A 21161-nucleotide genomic window follows, 5' to 3' on the forward strand; every position below is an offset into this window, starting at 1 on the left:
ATACTTCATTCAACATTAATAGCTGTTTAAAGGAGAGGCATGCCTGTTGTGTTACAATTTCTCACTAGATTTTACTGCACTTGAAAGCTCAGTTTCAAAATGCGTAGATATATCAGCAAGAAAGTTCTTCTGAAGTAAAGCCACCCAGGAGAGCAGCATGTGAACACTTCACATCTGATGATGAAATAGGCCAAGGATTTTAACTTACTACTAACATGTAGAAAGAGATTTCTGTATGAAACTTCACCAAGTTTCCAAGCATTAAAAGTGTTACTTTTACCTTCTAATATCAACAGGTTGAAGAAAAAATAATTTTACAGAGAAACATCAGCCCCTCAACTTATTTCCTGTAATGCACCGTAAGTGTGTCTCTCTAGGTGTCCAGTAAGGACCGTATACACATATATACGTAAATAGAGCCATGAGGAGTTATGTGGTGGCTGTTTTCCGCAGTTTTCCATAATAATTTACAGTGAAATCCTGGCATCACTGAAGTCATGATTACGCTGATTGCTTCGTTCCCTGGTTCTTAGCATGGGCAACATTATTTCATACTGTAGGAATGTTTTGCTTGATAACATTTATTAAAAAAAAAAAAAAAAAAGTGAATGTGTGTAGTTCTTTTAACAAAAGTTTATATTCTTGCTTTATCTTTTTTCAGTATTTTAGAAAGTATGTGCACAAACCCTTAATGTGGAAGCAGAAAAAGGAAAAAAAAAAAAGAGAGAGATAAACCAGTAATTTCTCTAGTCCTGTGCATTTTCTACAATTTCGTGATAAAAAAAGGACAGGAACTCTCAAACCTCTTTCACAGACATATGCTTCTTCAAAGAATTCTGCCGTTTACACAGAGAATTAACTACCATCAGTGTGTTGTAAGAGCTGCTTCTTTCTAAACTTCTTTCCTTTTTTGCAGTTTAAGCCCACTAACTACTGAAGCCTTGCAGGGGCAATGGGAAGTGATGGCAAGACGTGCATTCAGATGACTGTTCTTCTATGTTCGGAGGGAGAGAACTATGGAGACCTGTGAAGAATGCTCAGGCTTTCTACTGAAAGAGTACACCACATAAATATTTATACCAGTCTTTGGAAATATGCTAATCCAAGGCAAGTAATTTTCCCTCTCTTTAATAGAGTCATAAAAAACAATTAAGGTGATTTAATTACTGCCAAGCCCAGAGAACAGATTTTGAACTCTGACAGATGAACATTCATCACAGTGCCATGTTATGCTAACCCTAAAACACAAGTGTCTGAACAGAACAGACAATTAAACCTCCATCATTTCCCCTACCTTCGTGCAATACTTTGGGCTGAATCCAGATCCCAGGAAGTCAATGGGAGCAGAAGCCAGACTTTTCAAGTTCTGACTGAAAGCCCCAGCTTTAAATTAGACACAAGTAGTTTGCATGTAAGTTTGTAGTTCTTCATGATGCCAAAGTAAATTTAACTTCACGGTCCTTTTCTGAAATCATTTCAATCTTAATTTAAACGTTATTATAAACTGCAAAGAAATGCTTAAAGGACTTTTAACTTTGATGTCCTTCACAGTTACCCAATATAGAGGTTCAATTGTTTTAAACTTTTGGGGTTTATTCATACTTATAAAATCCTTTGACGTCTATCTCTCTGTTATGCCCTTAAGGGCATGGGGAAAAAAAAAAAAAAAAAAAAAAAAAAAAAAAAAAAAAGATAAATCTGCATAAACTGAAAATCTGTAGAGCTGGAGTTCTTCCAAGAGTGCTAACAAATCTTTATCTTTGTTATTTCTTAAGTTGGGGTAGGGAGGGTGTTTGTGAGTACATGCTCCAGAAGCTATGCACTGAATCTCTATAAAATATTCCACGAACAGTAATGCAACCAAACAGAAAATGTGTTTCTCTTCGCATTTTACTCTGTCGGGCTTTTTCATTTTATAGAATTAGAACTAATTCAATTTGAATCTATTTCTTTGAGAATAAAGTTATATGCTATGTATCTTGACCTACAACATCGAGCAGCAGCCCTGTATTTGGTTATTAAGGGTTGCTAGCATTCAGTACATACATGTTCTACTTCTGATTTTTACATAATGCCCAATGTAATCTTTGGTAAAGCCTTGCATTTCCATAGCCCCCAGTAACTTCATTAATGAAAATACAGAGAACTGTGTGCAAGTGGTCTTTGAAACCTGCTTTGGAAATCTCTGCTTATATAAAATCTTAAAAGTACAGAAGTGTACTGTGTACAACAGAGAATGTTTCTACCCGCTATAAATAACTGCAACTAGCTATAATTCTTCCGTCTACCTCTGCCCAGATACAGAAATCAGAATATGGCTACTCGTTTAAATCCTGTTTAAGGAGAGAGCCCTTCAGCCCGCCCTTTTTTGGTGAAATTTCCTTCTTCTCTGAAGCAATTAATAAACAAAACACAGAAAAAGGAATGGGCCCCAGAAGTTCAAAGTATTACATTGTACTTAAATGAAGAATCTGTCTTAATACCATTACCAACACATGTCAGCTTAAAAGCACATTATTTCATTGATAAAACTATCTGAAGAAAGGCTAATTCACAGCATATTATTCCATGCAAAACCCTGTAATCTGATAATGCACTATTCTAAAACAAACTTCTGTACAGCAGTAACAGAGTTGTCTATTCTTCCTTAAATAACTTCCATACTTTTGGAGAGAGTTTACATGGAACTTGGAAAGCAGCAGTAAGAGCTGCTGTTTGCATGCACAGAGCTTCTACTTTGTGCATTTTTAAAGCAATGATACTGAGCACAGATACAGGTACGGCTCTACTACCAAGATGGCTTCTGGAGGAATTAAACACCCCTTTATATTCGGCTGTACTCATGCCATAATCTACGGTTTATGTATGTTTTCTTCAAGGAGGGGAAGGGCAGGCTGTGTTTCCAGAAGCAGCACGTGTTAGCAAAACTGCAGGGACTGCAGGCTGAAGTTCCCTCTCTTTCACATAATTTCTGCTGCTTCCACCACCTCTGATTCTGTGCCAGCTCACTGAGAGGGCAGGTCATCTGAGCACCTATTGTATAAGTAGGGGGAATTTTATAGAGGTGCAAATTTTTCTAAGGCACATAGAATGGGCTTTAAAATGTTTTGTATCTTCAGAGGAAATGAAGATCTGAGAAAACTCACAGCATGTTCTGTTTTAAAAATGAGGATAATCACTGAAGGCCTTGCTAAAGAATACACATCCAAAGGTCAAAGCTTTTTCTGCATCCTGATAATATCTACTTTTTCTTCCATCAAAAAATTATTGTCAAAGTAAGGTAAGTCAAGCTGCAGAGGAGCCATAAAAAAATCTCTACCAAAACCTTCTTGTTGTCCATCTGTGCTAGCAAAGCTTCCTCCCAGGACAGCTCTCACAAGACGCCTGTTCGGAGAGTATGCTGCATGGCTCTGGCAGGACCCCCGTCCCAAACGCTGCCTGTCAGCTGCCAGCGTTCACAGTTATGGTGAGACTTCGTGGTCAATGCAAGGTGCCCCAACAGCTCCGTCCCCACTGCAGGAGCTGCAACTTGCAGCGCGTTAGGGCCTGGGCACGACCAGGCTGGGGAGCTGCGAACTATCTGGTTACATCCTGCTGGCCGAAGATACAGAAAAAAGATCTATATCAGTGGGCTTTTTAGAAGCTTTTTTACAAGTTTTTATTCATACAAACCCATCTGCATTGGTACGTTTTACTTAGTTTCAGGGCTTGGGACACCAGTGGCAGTCCACCTCCGGGCTTGCAATGCAAGAGTGAAGAGGAAATCAGGTAAGTGTCCAGCGCTGCGGTGCACACAAGCCCCCTTCCCAACAACATACAAATACTAGAAAAGGCACAGCAAAATAAGCTGAATAAATTAAAAATACTTGAGAAATGCAGTGCAAAATGTAACATAAGGAGAGCTGAACTAAAGCATTTGCTTTCATTCATTAGTGAGGATACCCTCTCCGTATCACATTGTCACTCCTCAGTGAGAAGGTCATCCAATTCAGTCACTGCTCCCCAAATATGAAAATACAGAAATGTGTGCGAGACAGGCACCATCTTTTACTTTACATTACTCAACGGTGTTGTTATCAAAGTTCTCCTGACAGACTCAGTATCTGCAAACATTTTTAACTCCTCCCTTGCCCCGTTTTTAGGCCCGTCAGTTGTGTGAGAAGCAGCGAGCGGCCTATTTTAAGCAAAAACACTTTTGCAGCAGTCCCCGTTGGCTGCTATTAGCCAGGCGCACGCAGGGATCCGCACCCAAGCCTGGGGAAGGCTGTGAGCACTATCAGAGCCCGCTGAGTGACAAAAGCCAGGGCAGCCCCGACCCGCACCCAGCTCTGAGGCTGGGGGCACGGCCAAGGTGGGGCAGGCACTGAAGTTATCAGGGGCCCTCGCTGGTGGGGACCGCTGGATTGGAAAAATAATGCCAAAGAGGTGAGGCCCAACGCGGCTCTGGAAGGGCCGTGCGAGCAGGGGAAGCGGGGCGCTGCGTTAAGGCTCCTGTCACTCGGGCGCTCCGGCGAGCAGGCAGGTGCGGTGAAGCCCGAATCGAAGCCTCGGAAAACGACGTCGAGGAAAAAAAAAAAAAAAAAAAAAAAAAGAAAGAAAATAACACCTCTCCAAGACCAGCACCAAACCACACGCCACTCAGTCCCCTCACATCCTCCAAAACGTGATAAAAAACGACCCCGCGAGCCACGGCGGCCCCGGTTCCACCTCAGGTGCCCCCCTCCCGCCCCGTCCCGTCAGTGCCGGGGCCGCCGTCGGGGTCGCGGCGGCACCACCGCAGCGTGTAGTTGCGGCCCTGGTTGTTGTCCCAGTACTCGCCCTGCTGGCTGCGGTAGCGGACAGCGAAGTGCAGGGCCGAGCCCTCCCCCGGGCTCGGCGGCACGCACAGGGTGAAGCCGTAGCGCTCGGCCGGCGCCTCGACGGCGGGGGCGGCGGTGCTGGTGGCGGTGGTGCTGGTGGTGGAGGCGGCCGGCAGGGGCTCCGCCGGGGCGTCCATGAAGGAGAGCCACTCGTTGAAGGTGTATCGCACCGTCACCTCGGCGGGGCCGCCGCTCGGCAGCACCTGCACCGTGCCCCGCACGCCGGCGGCCGAGGCGGGCCGGCAGAGCCGCTCCAGGCACACCCGCTGCCGCCGCAGCCGCTCGGCCGAGGGCGCCCCGCCGTCGGGGAAGTCGGAGTCGGGCTCCAGCAGCAGGGCCCCGCCGCCGCAGGGGAGCCCCGCGGCCGCTCCGGGCTCCGGCGGCTCGACGTGCGGGCTCTGCAGGCGGGACAGGGCGGCGGGCGGCACCCGCGGCTCCTCGGCGTCGCTGAAGTGCTTGACGCTGGCCAGGCTCAGCCCCAGCGAGTCGGCGAACTGCACCCGCTTCTTGCACTTGGGGCAGCAGCCCGGGCCGGCCGCCGCCTCCTCCCCCTCCTCCTCCTCGTCCTCCTCCTCCTCCTCGTCTTCCTCATCCTCCTCTTCCTCCCGCTCCGCGCCGGGGGCCGGCGGCCGTGGGCAGCGGCGCAGCTCCAGCAGCAGCAGCCCCTCCGCCCGCTCCCCCGACGGCTGCCGCTTCGCCCCCGCCGCGCCGCTCCCCCAGAGCAGCCGCTGCTCGCCGGGGGCCGTCAGCTCCTGCTGCGGCTGCAAGGGGCTCGCCATGGCCCCCCCCGGGCCCTGCCCGTCCCGTCCCGTCCCGTCCCGTCGGGGGCCGGCACCGCTTTATCCGGCGCCCCCGCCGCCAGCCCCGGGTGGGGGGCGCGTCCCCCGGCGGGCCCGGAGCCACCCCGGAGGGCTGCGGCGGAGCTGCGGGCGGGGGCGGGCCCTGCCGGGCTCCCTGCCCTGCCCTCCCCTCCCTTCCCCTCCCCTCTCCTCTCCCGGAGTGAACAGGGAGGAAATGCGAGGCGTGAGCGGCGGCCGGGGGGCGGGCACGGCGTCCCCCCACCGCCGGGGGCCGCGGTTTCCACAGCGAGGGGCAGAGAGCCGCGAGCAACGCCGCCGGGAGTTTTATGGGGTCTGGAGAGGGGGGAGAACAGCTCTTCCTGGGGCTGTTGCTGCTGCTGTGCTGCTGTTACCATTTAGGCTTCCATCCATCGCGCGGCAGCACCAGAGGAGGCCCGAAGGAGAAACCCAGAGGGCCAGGGTTAAGCAGGACAAACCCTTGCACCACGATGGCATCACCTCGGAGCCAGAGCCCGGCTCCCACCGAGGCAGGAGGCCGCGGGGAGGTAGATAGATAGCATAAGCAGTGCACGAAGCAGGCCCCATGCTCTGTACTAATGGTAAAATGTCCATCTCCTGCAGTGGAGAGCATGTAAGACACACACACACATACACACACACACACCAGCTTTTACGTTTAGATCAGTTTCCACCCATCCTGACTGCTGGGGGAAACTTTGAGAGTTGGACTCTAGGACAAAACCCCAAAGGCAGGTAAATGCAACACCAAATGCCTTTAAGACCTGAAGCCCTGTAAATGGAACACCAAATGCATCCATTTTTAACATTATTATTTTTTGAGCAAATCTTGCTGGCTGCTTTTTCTCCCCCCACGTTTGTTGCCCGCAGTTCTCCACCTGTGGAAAATACAGTCCAAAGCCTCTTGAGGCACATGTGCACATGCACCCTGACTTGAATGTCAGAATGTCTTTGAACTTCCAAGCTGACAACAACAACAACAAAACTTATCCAGGAGGAAAAACAAAACACAAATTTTACCTTTTAAACAAAGAAGTGGAATTCTGCCTCAGGTTTATTTTCTGAGGGTAATGTATAGTAAACAGTATCCTCCTAACAAGACGCTTTTTTACGATGGTGAGACCCATATCTGAGAATTTTTCCAAATTTAATTTCATTCTTTGTGCATGCCATTGCTATTGTCTGTGGATGATTTGCATGGATGATTGCAAAAATACTTCACTCTTAAACTTCCCTTCATTCTGAGGGAAAAGACACTAAAAAGCATATGCAAATAACACTGTACTAGCTGAAGCAATGCACTCCCACTATGGATTTATCTTTTTTTGTTGTTGTTGTTGTTCATATTTTAGTTTGGTTTTTATTTGTTTGTTTATTTTGCATAGTTTGTTTTATTTTTGGTATACGTTTGGTTGCCAAAATGCATCCTACCAACGTGAGTGCTGCCTGACTGAGTGTGCAGTCTGGATCTCACAGAGGAATGAATGTCAGAGCAGCAGAAGCATTACTGAGCAGTTTCCTTAGGAGATAGTGCTGTGATGATACTCGTCCTGCACCTCGAGTGAAAATTTGAGCAGCCAACAGTTATTTAGGAGTGCCAAATCGTTTGACTCCTGTAGCTTCTGGCACTGCACTCCACATTTGTTAGCAGTTCATTTTAGAGCATTGTAGGAACAGGAATGAAGGACAAACATTCTCTTTGGCACCAGCTGTGCTAATGGAAAACATTACTAATACCATTTTGCCGTCAACTGCTCATCACCAACACTCTGCTTTAAGTTGCCATGTTCACCAGGCTGTCAGCTGAACTATTCATAGGAGCAGTCCCTTACCTAGCCCGGTCCAAGTGAACAGTGTGCCACCACTTAAGCTCTTTAAACTAGCCACCCTCATTTTAATGGAAGTAAACCACAGAGCTGAGGTCTGCAACATGTTACAAGAAAGCTTCAATGAGGCAGAACAATAAATGGCAGTGCTGTGTCACCGTCCTGTTAACATTCACTTTGACCAAAACAGGTTGCAATGCAGGCCCTTGCTTACCTGTGCCCCGAAATGAGAGCTCATGGCCTACCTGTTCTAGGTTTGTGACAACTAAAATTACCAAGCTGAAATGAAGAAAGATGAATACATAACATGGTTAATAGTGCTTAGTACTTAAAATGTCTTCAAAAATCTTGAGATAAAATACAGTGTGACTACTTTACTTTCTCAAATTAATACCTATGTTAAAATGAAGAAAACAGAAATGAAGAAAACAGAAATTAAGAAGCCAGCACTTACTTCCTCATGTGGTGTTTATTCCACTAAAGCATGCTTTCTCAGCTTGCCAAACCAATTAACAAGTGTTTTAAGCAGCAAAGGGGAAAAATGTGCCATTTGCTGATAATGCAAAACCATTTGGACTAATAGAAATTGAAGAGCAATGTGAAAGGTTTAAGCAAAATAACGGACTGCAAAATGAGAAACTTAATCTAAATATTGATAAAAAATAAGTAATGTTGTAGGAAGTGATACACATTTTTTATATACTCCATAAATCTGGGAGACAGATCTGCAAAAAGGATTACTGTATGCAAAAAATTTGAAAAAGCAGTTAAGACAACAGGAATCCATATTACATGAAAAGAGTCTACATGAGGCAGCAGCATACAAAGAGAAGTTCATTTTTTTTATTGTAATCATTTGCTAGTATTCTGAAAATGAGTGTAACTTGAAATCAGATAAATCTTTACAACAGGCATTTCTTTACACAACATTGAAGTGATGTGATGGTGGACATTTATTTAAGGAGGTATTTGGTGTTGTCTCTGAAATATTTCAAAATGGATTCTCTTAAAAGGATGGGGCAACCAGAGCTTCAGACTACCAAGTACTGTTTACTGCATTTGTTACTAAAGAAAATGTTGAGATAAAAGTGGAGGGATTTCCTGGTAAAAGACAGCAGAGTCACAGTCAGGAGGCTTTTTGCATTCCCTGGGGTATTGCCAGTTATGTTTACGGTATCATATGACACACAGGATTAACATTGTACATGTACCTTCTTTCTTCTTCTCCCTTCTTATTTCCCATCTCCTTACCCTGTCCCTCTAATCCCCATCCTGCATTCAATACACATATCCTGCAGGAGCATTTTGATCCTAAGATGGCTACAGGGTGACATGAGAAAAATAGGGATGCACAAATCAGTGGTAAGTGATTCATGGTATTGCTTTCTCAATTCTGACTGCGATTGCATGGTTATATATTTTTCAGGACTTGTTAGATCAAAGATTTTTGTTTGCTGCTTTGGGATGGAGCTCTATTTGATGTGCAATTTAATAAATTGGTCGAGCTCTTTGGATCAATAGTCATCATTTGGACACAAAATGAACATAAAAGTATTTGTTTGCAGACACACAGAGTCAAGTAATGGGAGGATTCTGTTCATGCAACTCAGCCACACAGTTTAATCCAGGAGTCCATTCAAATGCTTTTCATCATTTCTTTTCATGCACTTTTAATATTAGCTTCAACCTTCAAACCCAAAACTAGAAGATTTTCCTGTTAGTCCAGATGGAAAGTACTCTACCACGTAGAATGTAGCCAGTTCAAATAGGCCATATCTCTTCAAGTCCCCACTCAAGTCTTACTTAAGAAAATCTCCTGTAGCTTATCAGACAACTTGAATGACTAATAACTACTAAGAAATATTTAACTATATTTACAGGGATTTGCAAATATGCAGGGATTATCACAGTTCACACATGAAATTAATACTTTTTTTTTTTCTCTCAAATTCTAGCAAAATTGGTTCTGAACTATCTTATTCATTTCAAAAAACACATTCTTCATCCAAGTTGTAGCAGCTGATATGGTTGTACAAAAATGGCAGGGAGGATATTAATAGTCTCCTCAATTATTATTATTTTTTTAAGTGCTCCCTAGCCCATGGGAAATTTGAGTTTCTCTGTATTTTTAATAAGGTTAGGATTCAGTTTACTATGTTTGTGAGTATGATCACTGACTGAAAGACTCAGTGGGTCTATAAAACCTGACTGGAAATTATTCAGAAGTAGATTATTAGACCTAATTTTCTTCCTTATGCAGGAAAACCAAGCAGCTGTACTCCAGAAATGCATGGATTAGGTCTGTAATGGAAGAAGTACTGAAATGGAAACAAATATCTGGAAGTGATCATTTTAGTTTCCAAATCTTAAACCCAAAGATTTAAATCCAAGATCCTAATTTTTCTGCAGGATACTCAGCAAACAAAATCCTTCAGAGCTCTGAGCCTTTCAGGCAATCTCTTTTAGAGATGTCTGCCATATCTTTCTGGATTTTGGTAAGGCCTTTGATACTGTCCCTCACAGCATCCTTTTGGACAAACTGTCCAGCTGTGAGACAAACCAGATCACACCACACTGGGTGATGAACTGGCTTGGCAGTAGAGCTCAAAGGGTTGCAGTGAATGGGGCTGCACCTGGCTGGTCACCAGCAGTGCTACCTCCCCAGGGCTCTCTATAGGTCCCTTCCAACTGAACTATTCTGTTCTTTGTATTCTGTCTTGTCTCTAAAAAGACTTGATGCTGACATTCCTTATGGGAAGTGGAGATTGCTTAAAATATACAGAAATACAGTTTTCCTGAACTATAGCAAGGGCTGTGTCTCCCACAATGATGTGGAATATCCTTTTTAATTACTAATAACTATTTAGCAATAGGCCAAGGAAGGTCCCTTCATTTGGGTGAAATACCCTTTCTGAAGTTGGAGTTTTGTAATCAATTTCAATCGCTCCAAGATTTCTTCCTCTGCATGTGGTATAAACATTGAGCTCATTCTTTGTGATAACCAAGTATATAGCAATGGCACAAAATGATTCATCAATATTTTTTGACTTTCTACTTTGCAGAAATTGCATGGAAAAGATTTAAAATGCTTTAACAAACAATGTAAAAAAGACCAAAACCATATTGAACAAAACCTTTACATTCCCTAAGATTTCAGATTTGGTTCTTGTGGTTCTACGAGGCGTAAAGGTACTAACCTGTGATTTGTAAGATGTTTATGTCAACTTTTATATATTCACATGGTACCCTGAAAATCGTAAGTCATGGTTGTCAGATGTTTAAGCAGTAAATCATGTTATGATAAAAAAAAAAAATACCCTCCTGTGTACAAGCTACCATCCTAATACAGACAGTTACTGCATTTCAACAAATTAACCCAAAGACAGAGTATTTAAAAAGGCAAAGTTCAGATAGTCACTTGGAAAAATGGTTTCAGCTTCCAAAATGGGTTTATGTGTTTATGTATATTTTTTGCTTATCAATCTAGGAAAAAATATAATGTGGATCAAATTCCACCATACATTATTGCTGTACATAATCACTGTAATGTAATTACAGGCCCGGGCCTGTCCCTGTGAGGTGAAGAAGGGGATTGAGGGTGTTTGGGGGGTGAGCTGTGAGGGGCCAGCTGCAGCTGGAGGGTGGTGGGATGGCCTCATGGTGGGTGTCCCCCTCATCTCTTGCTTGGCTGCAATTAAAGGAGGGGAACAGTGCCTGATGTTGACCCTATATTGCATGTCTTGATACACAGCGCTGGTCCAGAGCTTACACAGAAATCTGGAGTTCAGACAGAGCCGCGTGGTGGCCCAGCTCCTGCAGAAGCTGCCCTGGCTCCTCGCTGATCTGTTTTTGGTATCAAAGATTTTTTAAAACTTGGTGATTAGTGACATCAACAAACTGTTCACAAAGTCGTTTCAGGAGGAGGCGGTGGGTGGGAAACCTCATGGGAGGCCCCATGCTGATCATGATGACTAGTGTGTCAGCTAGAAACAGAGCCAAAGGAAATTGTGCAGATGAAGCTTTCTGCTGGAGCAAAAGTCTGACAGAAGACATACAGGCTATCTACTTACAAGGACATATGAAGAATTTAATTTGTTTCTGGCCTCCAGACCCTATGCAGCAGTTGCTCAAAGTTAGACATCAAGGCAACGCCAGAACCTGTGAAACAGTAAAAGCAAGCAGCTAGAACTGCCACACAGAAGAGAGCTCTGCTGTCTCCTCTAGATGCCCCAGGGTTAATAAGGATAACCTAAGGGGAACAAAAGGTTCATGGCATTCTTCCCAAACTTAAAAGAAGTTACCCTAAACAACAGAGCAGGACAAACATTACTAGGTTAAAGGTTGGAGTAGATGATCTTAGAGGTCGTTTCCAAACTGAATGATTCTGTGATTCTATGATTATGCCATCGTATGGCACTGGACTTTAGTAAGAATGGAGCTCCATCTTATGCCAAGTATAAAGGGCATTCTACCCCCAAAACTGTTGCTGGGCTATTAAAATAATCCTATTTTTTTCTTGCCATCTGTCTTAAGTTACTGGATTTTGCTCCTGCTCTGCCACCTAGCAGTCTGCCTCTGGAAAACTGAAAACGAACATCTCCTTAAAACTCTGTAAGGAAACTTACTCAGACAGAAGACATGTTTACTTCCTGACTGAGGACACCCCAGAATTCCAAATGCTTGAAATACACTCCAAAATGAGCTTCTAGATAGCATATAATGCATAACTGATGAAGCAATGCATCTCTAAACCATTTTTTGAGTCACTAGCCACGAACCATTAAATGTCCAACACCTTAGATTTTTTTACTTTTTTTTTTTTCCTCTCTAAGACATTAGATTTTTGCTCATTGGAAATAGGACATGAAAATGGAAAGTGAAATGAACTTACACCCAGATGTTTTCTGTTTTGTGTTTTTGTGTTTGTCATAAGCAAGAAGGTAGCTCGCTCAAAATCAATAGTGGCATGAACTCATTTGGACACTTCTTGGACAACAGAGTTGGTCAGCTGGTCAGAGGGGCCTTTGCCACGTCAGCTGGTGAAGCCTCTGACGTGCTTCACAGTCATGTTGGACTTGGCTTTTTTAAAAGCGAATGTTAACCTGACCTCATCAGCTCAGATACCTCTGTCTTTTGGGAAAATAGAGTTGTGCAATATAGCACGTTCTAGTAACTCCTAGCAAATGCAGGGCAACCTTTTCAGCACGGCAGTCGCAACTGGGTAAGTAGTACGTCAGTTATTTCTCTCACTTGTCTTAAAACGCGTCAGTAGGCTTTAAGTCATAACCTTGATGTATAAATGCTGTGTTAAAAATAGTTTGCTTGAATGCGTAGTTTTCCAAACTGCAGGAAAAGGAGTAAATTCAACTCTGACTCTTTTAGGTTCCCCAGGACTGCCACAATTAGAGTTTGTTCTGAATTGCTAAGGTATGTTAGAAGACAGCAAAACAGGTAGGTACCTGATAGAAGGTCCCGCAAGAGAGAATTTTTATTGCAGTTGTTTATACTGATTCTTGTGACTTAAGAAAGGATTATTTCAGTTGATGTACATATACAGTTGTGCAGTTGATGTACATATACAGTATCTGTACTCTATAGTATCTGCAGCTGGCTATCTGTAACACAGTACACACAGTACTGCTAAAAGACAAAAACAAAAAAACAGTTGAATTTCAGTGAATGAAATAGCTTATGTAGTGGTCTGAACAAAGAGATTTGCATTTCTAAAGAATATTAATAGTTTTAACAGTAGGAAAGAAACAGGAGAAATATGTGCTGTTTTACTATCAACATGCTGTTCTAGCAAGTAAGCCTGCACCTCAAAACTCATGTTCATGAACAAGAAATCTAGGACTGAGTGCTACTGCCTAATGCTGCAAAAGCAAAGGATTGGCATTAATGGCTATCATTAAGAGTATTCAAATAAAAGTCACTGACATAGCCATATATGAATGGAGGCATGCTCAATCCTGCATCACCAGAAGTGAAAAAAAAAAAAAAAAAAAAGCTTTATATTTCATTGACTATAAATAGAATAGGTCATACATACTATGAATTCAGTATGAATTCAGTCCTAATTTAAGCATCTTTAGGAGGAAAGGCAGAAAAGAAGCTCCATCTAGTGGTGTGGTTGATTGTAATTGCTTTTAAACTTCATTTGATTGCAAATGCATTCCTATCCAGCAACAAAATGAAAAATTGAAGTAGCATATGAAAGATCATCTCTCCTGCAAACTAAGCCAGCATTTTCTAACATTTTAAAATCAGAAAACGCTTTAAAATCAGAAACTGCTTCTGTTTGAAGCAAAACAGAGCTGATACCTTTTAATACAATGCACATATGACCCTGTCATGTACTAATCTAGAATGGAAACAGGCCGTCTGTCCTGGTTTCAGTTAGCACAGAATTAATTTTCTTCCTAGTAGCTGGTGGAATGCTGTGTTTTGGCTTAGAATGAGAAGAGTGCTGATAACACCCCGATGCTTTAATTGTTGCAGAGCAGTGCTTATACTAAGCCAAGGACATCTCAGCCTTTGCTCTGTCCTGCCAACGGGCAGGCTGGGGGGTGCAGTAAGAGCTGGGAGGGGACAGACCCAGGACAGGTGACCCAAACTAGCCAAAGGGGTATTCCATACCATCTGACGTCATGCTAAACAATATATAGGGGTGGCTAGCCGGGGGGAGGGGGCCGGACTGCTCGGGGTTAGGCTGGGCATCGGTCAGCGGGTGGTGAGCAATTGCATTGTGCATCACTTGTTTGTACATACTATTATTACTTTCGTATTATCACCATTGTATCATCATTATTATTATTGTTATTATTATTTTTGTTATTTTTTTTCCTGTCTTATTAAACTGTCTTTATCTCAACTCACGGGCTTCACTTTCCATTTCTCTCCCCCGTCCCAGAGAGGGAGGGGGGAGGGTGAGCGAACGGCTGCGTGGTGTTTAGCTGCCGGTCGGGTTAAACCACGACACCGTCAAACAAAAATACAAGGGTATGTTAGCACACTTCAAGAGGTAACCTGCTGCAGCCCAGGGGTGGGAGGAAGAGAAGGCAGTAATCATTAGCCAGAGGATGAAGGAGGAGGAGTGTGAATGTGAAGTCAGGATCACAGATGAACCTGTCACACAAAAGATTCTGGAAGGTTAGCAGTTATATTAAAACATTGTTCCTGTTTCTCAAATTAAAGCAACAAACTTTTCACGGGTTGTTTTTATAAGAAATTAACTTTCTTCAGTGAACAAACTGTGATTTGTTTGGAAAAGATGCTGTATTTCCTTTCTTCAAAGAATCTTGAACTGTTCTATATATAATAGATTTGCAATATTTTGTTCTGAAAACCAAATCAGATGCTTTAATCATTTTTTTAATGTAAGAAAATGACTACATTTTAGGAAGCTGCTTTCTGCCTCCCTGCCTCCATTATACTTTATCACCTTGAGCTGTGAAAGTCATACCTTCTTGAATGTATTGACACACACGGTAGAAGAACCTGGATGCACAGAACGGTTTAGAAAAAATAAATATTAGGCTTACCAGTGCCTGCACTGGATATTTGCAAAAAAATGCTGAACAAACGGGAGTGGTGCAAATGGTCATAGTAAAATAATTTGACCAAAGTCTAGAAATTATTTTAGCAAGTATTTAATTGTAAATGTTTGTGTAGATACAACACTGGTAATTTCAGTGAAGTCAGTGCTTTACAGAATTGGCAGGTATACACCCCCAAACTGATGTTGTAAAATGTTATAAACATTATAAAATATAATACTAATTAGCTAAATCACACCAGATCTAACTACAGAAGTTCTATGCCTACTGTTTTGTACAAACTCATGTCTGTTACTGTTTATTAAAGAGGTAACAATTTCAGTGGCAATTTCAAGACCAGTCCCAGTATCCTAGCCAAAGGACAAACAACAGCAGCCATAAACAGAGATATAAATAAAACTTCTCCTGCAAACTCCAGTGAGTAAAACACACTTTGTCTACTCTTTTTAGTGCCTGCATTTCAATTATGAAATATGTGTTATTTCCTCAAATCAGTGCACTGTTACCTTTTTTTTTTTTTTTTTTTCTAAAGAGTAAAGCAGAGCTTATTATTAATTACCCACAAAAATCTATGTAAAAAGTATGTTGAGAAAACAGATGTGAGCACCCATATGCTAAAAGCTGCCCAAAGTGACATTGCCTCTGTAACCTTAATGCGGTGTTTTGGTGCGTATTGTTTAGGTTACAGTCTTTAATTATGTATTCCTATGCATTTTTCCCTCAGGACTCTCACATTAAGCACACAAGATAGACAGCTACTCAATGCTGTTGTCGTTGTTTTTCTCTACATTGCTCAATGTGTGGCTGTAGGCGTTACTTATTGAACAGTATTCCAGTCCTGCTCTGGAGATGCGATTGGATTTCCTCATGGGATTCTCCATAGTGCATACTGCAGAGAACATCCTTACTCATGTAAATAAGTAAGTAAATTAAAGTAAGTAAATTGAACCTTACCACAAATACTATCACAATTCATATCTACATGAATTGAGATTCCACCTTAATAAAATTGTTTTAGGCTCCTTGTTCCCAGTGCAGGCTTGGCGTAGTTCAGGGCAGTTGTCATTTTTGAGCCATCTGTAGATAATAGACAGTTCACATTACCATACAGTAAATATTTAAGAATAAGCTTAGCTAAATATGTTTCCTTTGCTGGTGTCTGCACAACTAATCTGCTGTAACTCTGCTTGCGCCTCCATTTTCATATCCAACTAAAACAAAAAGATGAATCCCACATGTCTCTCATTGTTTTTCACTCCCAAACTGGTGAGGCATTTAAAGGCAGCTACTTCAGTGATTCAATACCTCATATCTAGTGTCTATAATGTGAGTATGATAGATTGTAAATGCAACCTCAGGGTGCCAAAATTGAATTGTTTATCTTTTTACTTGTTGAAGTAGAAGGACTCAAGTTACTTCAGTATTAGTATTCAGTATATTTTCAATATTCAGAAAATATTTCAAGAAGCAGCTGCACAGTAAGGAGTTCAGAAACAATTCAACTGAAAGAAGACACTTGGTGTTCAAGTCAGAGATGTTCTTGAATAGGAAGTGTTGCTGTTTACACTCTGCTCTGTTTCCCTTCCAAACAATGGATATGCATGAGCACAATTAAGGTGAAAAGAAAGTTTTTTTACTGTTCTACCTTATCCTCTTCACAACACCAATGGGTCAGTGTCACTCATACCATGCATAGCTTAGCCAAGGTTAAGGAAGTAATTCCAAGCTTACACTACTGTAAAAGTATTCAGAATATAACTGTGAATCTTTTAAGTAAATCATAGCCTGTAGAGTCTCAATTATTAATTGATTCCCATAGCTGTCTCCCTCGCATATCATTTCCTAATGATATAAGCAGTCCCACCCAAATACTTTCAAACTTTCTTTCTTACTTTCAGACCTAAGGATAACTCAACTAGATCAAGAGTAGCCAGGTTAATCTTAAGGAACCAAAATTTGGAGCCCTTAATTATCTTGTGGAGTGATGTAGTAATCAGATTGGAGTCACAGGGAGAATCAGCTTAATAACCAAAGAGGGAGACTGAATGAATGAACTGAGTAAAACTTTAAGGGCAGCGGATTCGTTTTCACTTTGAATATTGAATGGATTCAGTGATTAAGTCAAATTACTTCTAGGCTTTCTTTTTCAAAAGCTTTTTTCAAGAGTATTTTTCTCTCCTGCAGAGTTTTCCTTTTTTAGCCATTGTCAGAAAGATTCTACTTATTTTCATGTAACTTTATATGCCATTTTCTACCTATCCCTCCAAATGAAGAAAAAAATGGCATTTCTTACTCCTCCTACAAGAAGCGTGCATCTATTTCTCAATACAATCCCTGTTCTTCTAAATCCAAGAACAAAAGATTTATCTTGGCCAAATGCAGAGAGTTTTTATTTTACTGTGAAATCTGTCTTCCTTTCAAATTTGAAAACTAATGCCTCTATGTAAAACTCCATGTCCTTCCTGACATATGTTCAGTGGGTGTGCTTCCATTATGGTTTATGACCAAATCCACATAGTTGTCATTTCTTGATTCATATTACGGAACAGGAAGACCCATCAAGTATCGGCACTGAACTGCAACAAGATGCAAGCCGATTTATTTTTGACATATAAGTGCAGTGGGTAAATGCAGCAAAGTGGTGACCTTGCTGTATGTTCTGCAAACACCAATAATCCTCCAAGCAGCCAGTGAAGTTCAAAAGCCTTTTTTGAGATGCTAAATCTTCACACTGATGTGATTTTTGCTGCTTCATTGGTTGAATGAATGGCACAGTTTCTTGCCTGGATTTTTCATCTAAAACTTCCAGACATACAAAGGCTTGCCTGTTCCCTAACACATTTGGCCAGAAGCAGTAGCAGCAATACTGGCAAGACGTTCATCCAGATGCAAACTACTAGCAGGCAGAATATAAAGACGAAGGCTCTAAAGAATTTTTCCTCCCATCATGGCAATTAGCATCTGGTTTGCTGTAAATGGTTTGTGTACCAAATGATGCAGAAGCTCTCAGATCTCAGGTAAAGAGCTGATCTGTAGCAGCAAAGTTTTTATCCAATTTTGTTCTCAAACACTTTACCCATGAAAAACTAATGGAGGGAATTGCACAGTTGTCCCAGGAAATAGGAAACAGAGGAAATGTAATTGCTTTAAGTTCACCAGAATTTGAATTCAAACCAAAATTCACATAGACAAGGCAATTGGTCTTTCAAAGTGGCATTTTTATTGTTTTATTCAAAATATATAAATATGTATATATATATAAACAGAAAGGCCTTAAAGTCATTCTGAAAAAAAAAAAAAAAGTAAAAAAAAAAAAAAAAGTAAATGAGAGTCTGAACATCCCAGAGAAGAGCAAGAGAAAAAGAAGAGACAGTTTCCCTTCATCAGTAGTTCCTGAAAAAAAGCTTGCTTCCATTGATCCTATGATCCACTTTAATAGTAGTTGCTGTCAAGCACAATTGGAGGGTGGGGATAGGAATATTTTTAGTGATATAAATACCTTGCAGATATTTACATGAAAGTAGCAAGGCTTTATCTGCTTCCTCACCCTTCTCTTCATAGCCTCCATGAAGCTTATTTCTCACAATGGAGCTTCCAGGTGACTGGGGAGAAAGGTTTCAAAGACTATTAATATAATAGGCACAATTAACAGGTGTTTATGGGATTCTTTGAACATTAATGTCAAGAATTTTGCAAAGAGTTTACATATGAAACTTACAAAGCTAAACTTGAAAGCCTGAATCCACACTTAAGTCTCAGTGTGAGATTTAAAAAAATATTTTCCAAATGACATAGGAATGTACATGTTGTCTACAGTGCAGCTCGTGAAAATACCATGCTTTGGCACCTAAATCCCAATGTATAAATAATGCTTTGGCATGACAGGAGCAGTCTACAAAATATTCTGAGCAATAAAAATATATCTGAAGCAGAACGATAAGGACAGCCTGCTAATACAGAATAATATTTGTTAAAGATTTAATGTGAAAATTATCTGAAACATTATGTCATGTCTTTGAAAGAAATTTATAATATGGCAGGCTACTGAAGTTTATGTCTGTAATTGCAACTATAACAAAACACACATTTCAGAACAACTCGGTATGTAACACCCTTAATCCTAATAATGTGAATTAACTGAAATGAGAAAAAGATGATTTACTCTAAAATAAGTGTGTTGAAATGGGTTTTTGTGAAAAAAAAAAAAATCATTCTTAACTAGTTTATCCAGAATAACTATTTTAGTCTATTTCTAGATTCTAATTTGAATCTTGCTCAGATAAATGAAATGTACTATTCACAATTTAAGCTTCACTTCTGAGAATACTGCCTTGGTCCCTGAATCCTGAGATCCTCCTGAAAGTATGGCTACTAGCTGGGAACATGTAGCTTATTTTAATCTTAGGTTATTTTAAATTACTACACAGTTTTGGTTGCTTGACTTTATAGCTAACACTAAAGAAAGAAATCAGGCCTTCAGGCAGGCATTTCGGCAAGTGCTTTTGAATACCTGTGTACAGGCTGGATTGCTCAGGAAAGCTTGCCTTCCAGCCCTGGAGAAAAAGGCTTCCAGCTGGCTGAGAAGACAGTCTCCTCCTCTCCCCGTGGCTTTCTTCCTCTGCTGGCACCATTTTCAGCTGCTCTTTGCTTGAAATAGGCAACCGCATGATTTCGATGTTGCAGTGAAAAAGGGTGATTGAAGTTACTGTGCAGGGCCAAGCTTTGCTGCCCGTCCTCGGTCCAAGCACTGAAAAACAGCTACACACATCGCGGCAGTGTGAAGGGCAGCACCGGGCCTTTTGTGATTTGAGGATGTAAGAGAAACGGGGGAAAATTCCACTGGTCTTGCAACCAGAATGTTTATTAACAACATGCATCAACATACAAAGGAGTACACAATAACAGGTCCACGAAGTAATGATTTATTGCTGGGAATGGCAAATCCTCTCCTTGGAGCAGACCAGAAGCTTCATTAACTGCAACACAAAGGAATTATCCTGCATTGATCTTAAAAGAAAATATACCCTACATTATTAAATTTCAACATAGCCTTTTGTTGTTGTTGTTGTTTTAAAAAATACTGTTAAAAAAATTCCTGTGATCCTGTTAATTGACAGTCTGAGAAAAAAGGTGTCTGGTACCTACAGGGTTGGGGAAGGAGAATTTAGCAAAAGAAAAGGCAGCAGTGACTCCTTGTCTCATTATGGGACAAGGAAAGGAACGTGTATTTATTGCCAATGGAAGGTTTAGCTGAGTGTTTAGCTGGATGTGGAAGCATTTCCAGGACATTCCCCCCAAAATAAAGGAGCAACCAGGGGAATGGCAGTAACCAGTTCACTGCTCTCTGCTAGAAATGTGAACAGAGAAACACAGTCCTGACTCCTCCTCGAACACCATGGTGTAGCCACGGCATCTTGTAAGGGTGCCTCGTAACAGTCATAATGTGACAACAGGGGATCTGCTTAAAGGAAGACAGAAAGTGCCAGAAAATTCCCCATCACCATGCACGGCCAAGCCAAAACCTGGTCCTTAAAAGGCAAGCAGAGGTGAAGCCTGTTTGAAGATCAAAACCATTCCTGCTCCATTCTAATATGACAAGGATGAGCAAATTTCCCAGATTACAGAGGTTTTTTAACAATAAAAGAAACAGATTTTTAAAAAAAAAACAAAACAAAAAAAAAAAAAACAGCAGCTTGGTCCAGAGCTATCTGTCATTCACTATTCTTCCTGGCCTGAAAAGCAGCTTTGGGGAGCAGTTTGGCAGAAGCTTTGTTTGTAATCTCTTGGAAAAACAAGTCTGAGTGGGATTATATCTACAATCCATCACCGCATTTGGACCAGAGTGTGTAAAAACAGGATATAAAGCTAACTATCAATATCTTCACCATATTTCCACTTCTCTCAATGAAAAAATAAATAAATAAATAAATAAATATAGTTGACACTTATCAAGTGAAATGTTGTTTTCGGTTGTTCACACTTTATTATAATTTCAGATAAACAAGGCACCATTGGTATATGTTTGCTTCTGTTTTGCAAAGTACTAATTGCAATAGCCAAGGTTAAATGGTTAAGACAGCTTCCTTCCTTCCTTCCTTCTCT

The 21161-nt window shown here is 41.5% G+C and overlaps 1 protein-coding gene across 1 annotated transcript; it reads right to left on the reverse strand.

Moving 5' to 3' along the window:
• Nucleotides 1–990: 990 nt before the first annotated feature.
• On the reverse strand, nucleotides 991–19726 carry PPP1R3G (protein phosphatase 1 regulatory subunit 3G; the record flags this gene model as incomplete). Its single annotated transcript, XM_082755370.1, is given in 6 exon segments — nucleotides 991–5649; nucleotides 5652–5750; nucleotides 5753–5992; nucleotides 7718–7782; nucleotides 8715–8823; nucleotides 19570–19726. Coding segments are annotated over 6 exon segments (1611 nt in total). The 3' UTR covers nucleotides 991–4708.
• Between the last annotated feature and the right edge of the window lie 1435 nt (nucleotides 19727–21161).

This window comes from Aythya marila (assembly GCF_965140915.1).
Source record: "Aythya marila genome assembly, chromosome: 2".
NCBI classification, from domain to species: domain Eukaryota; kingdom Metazoa; phylum Chordata; class Aves; order Anseriformes; family Anatidae; genus Aythya; species Aythya marila.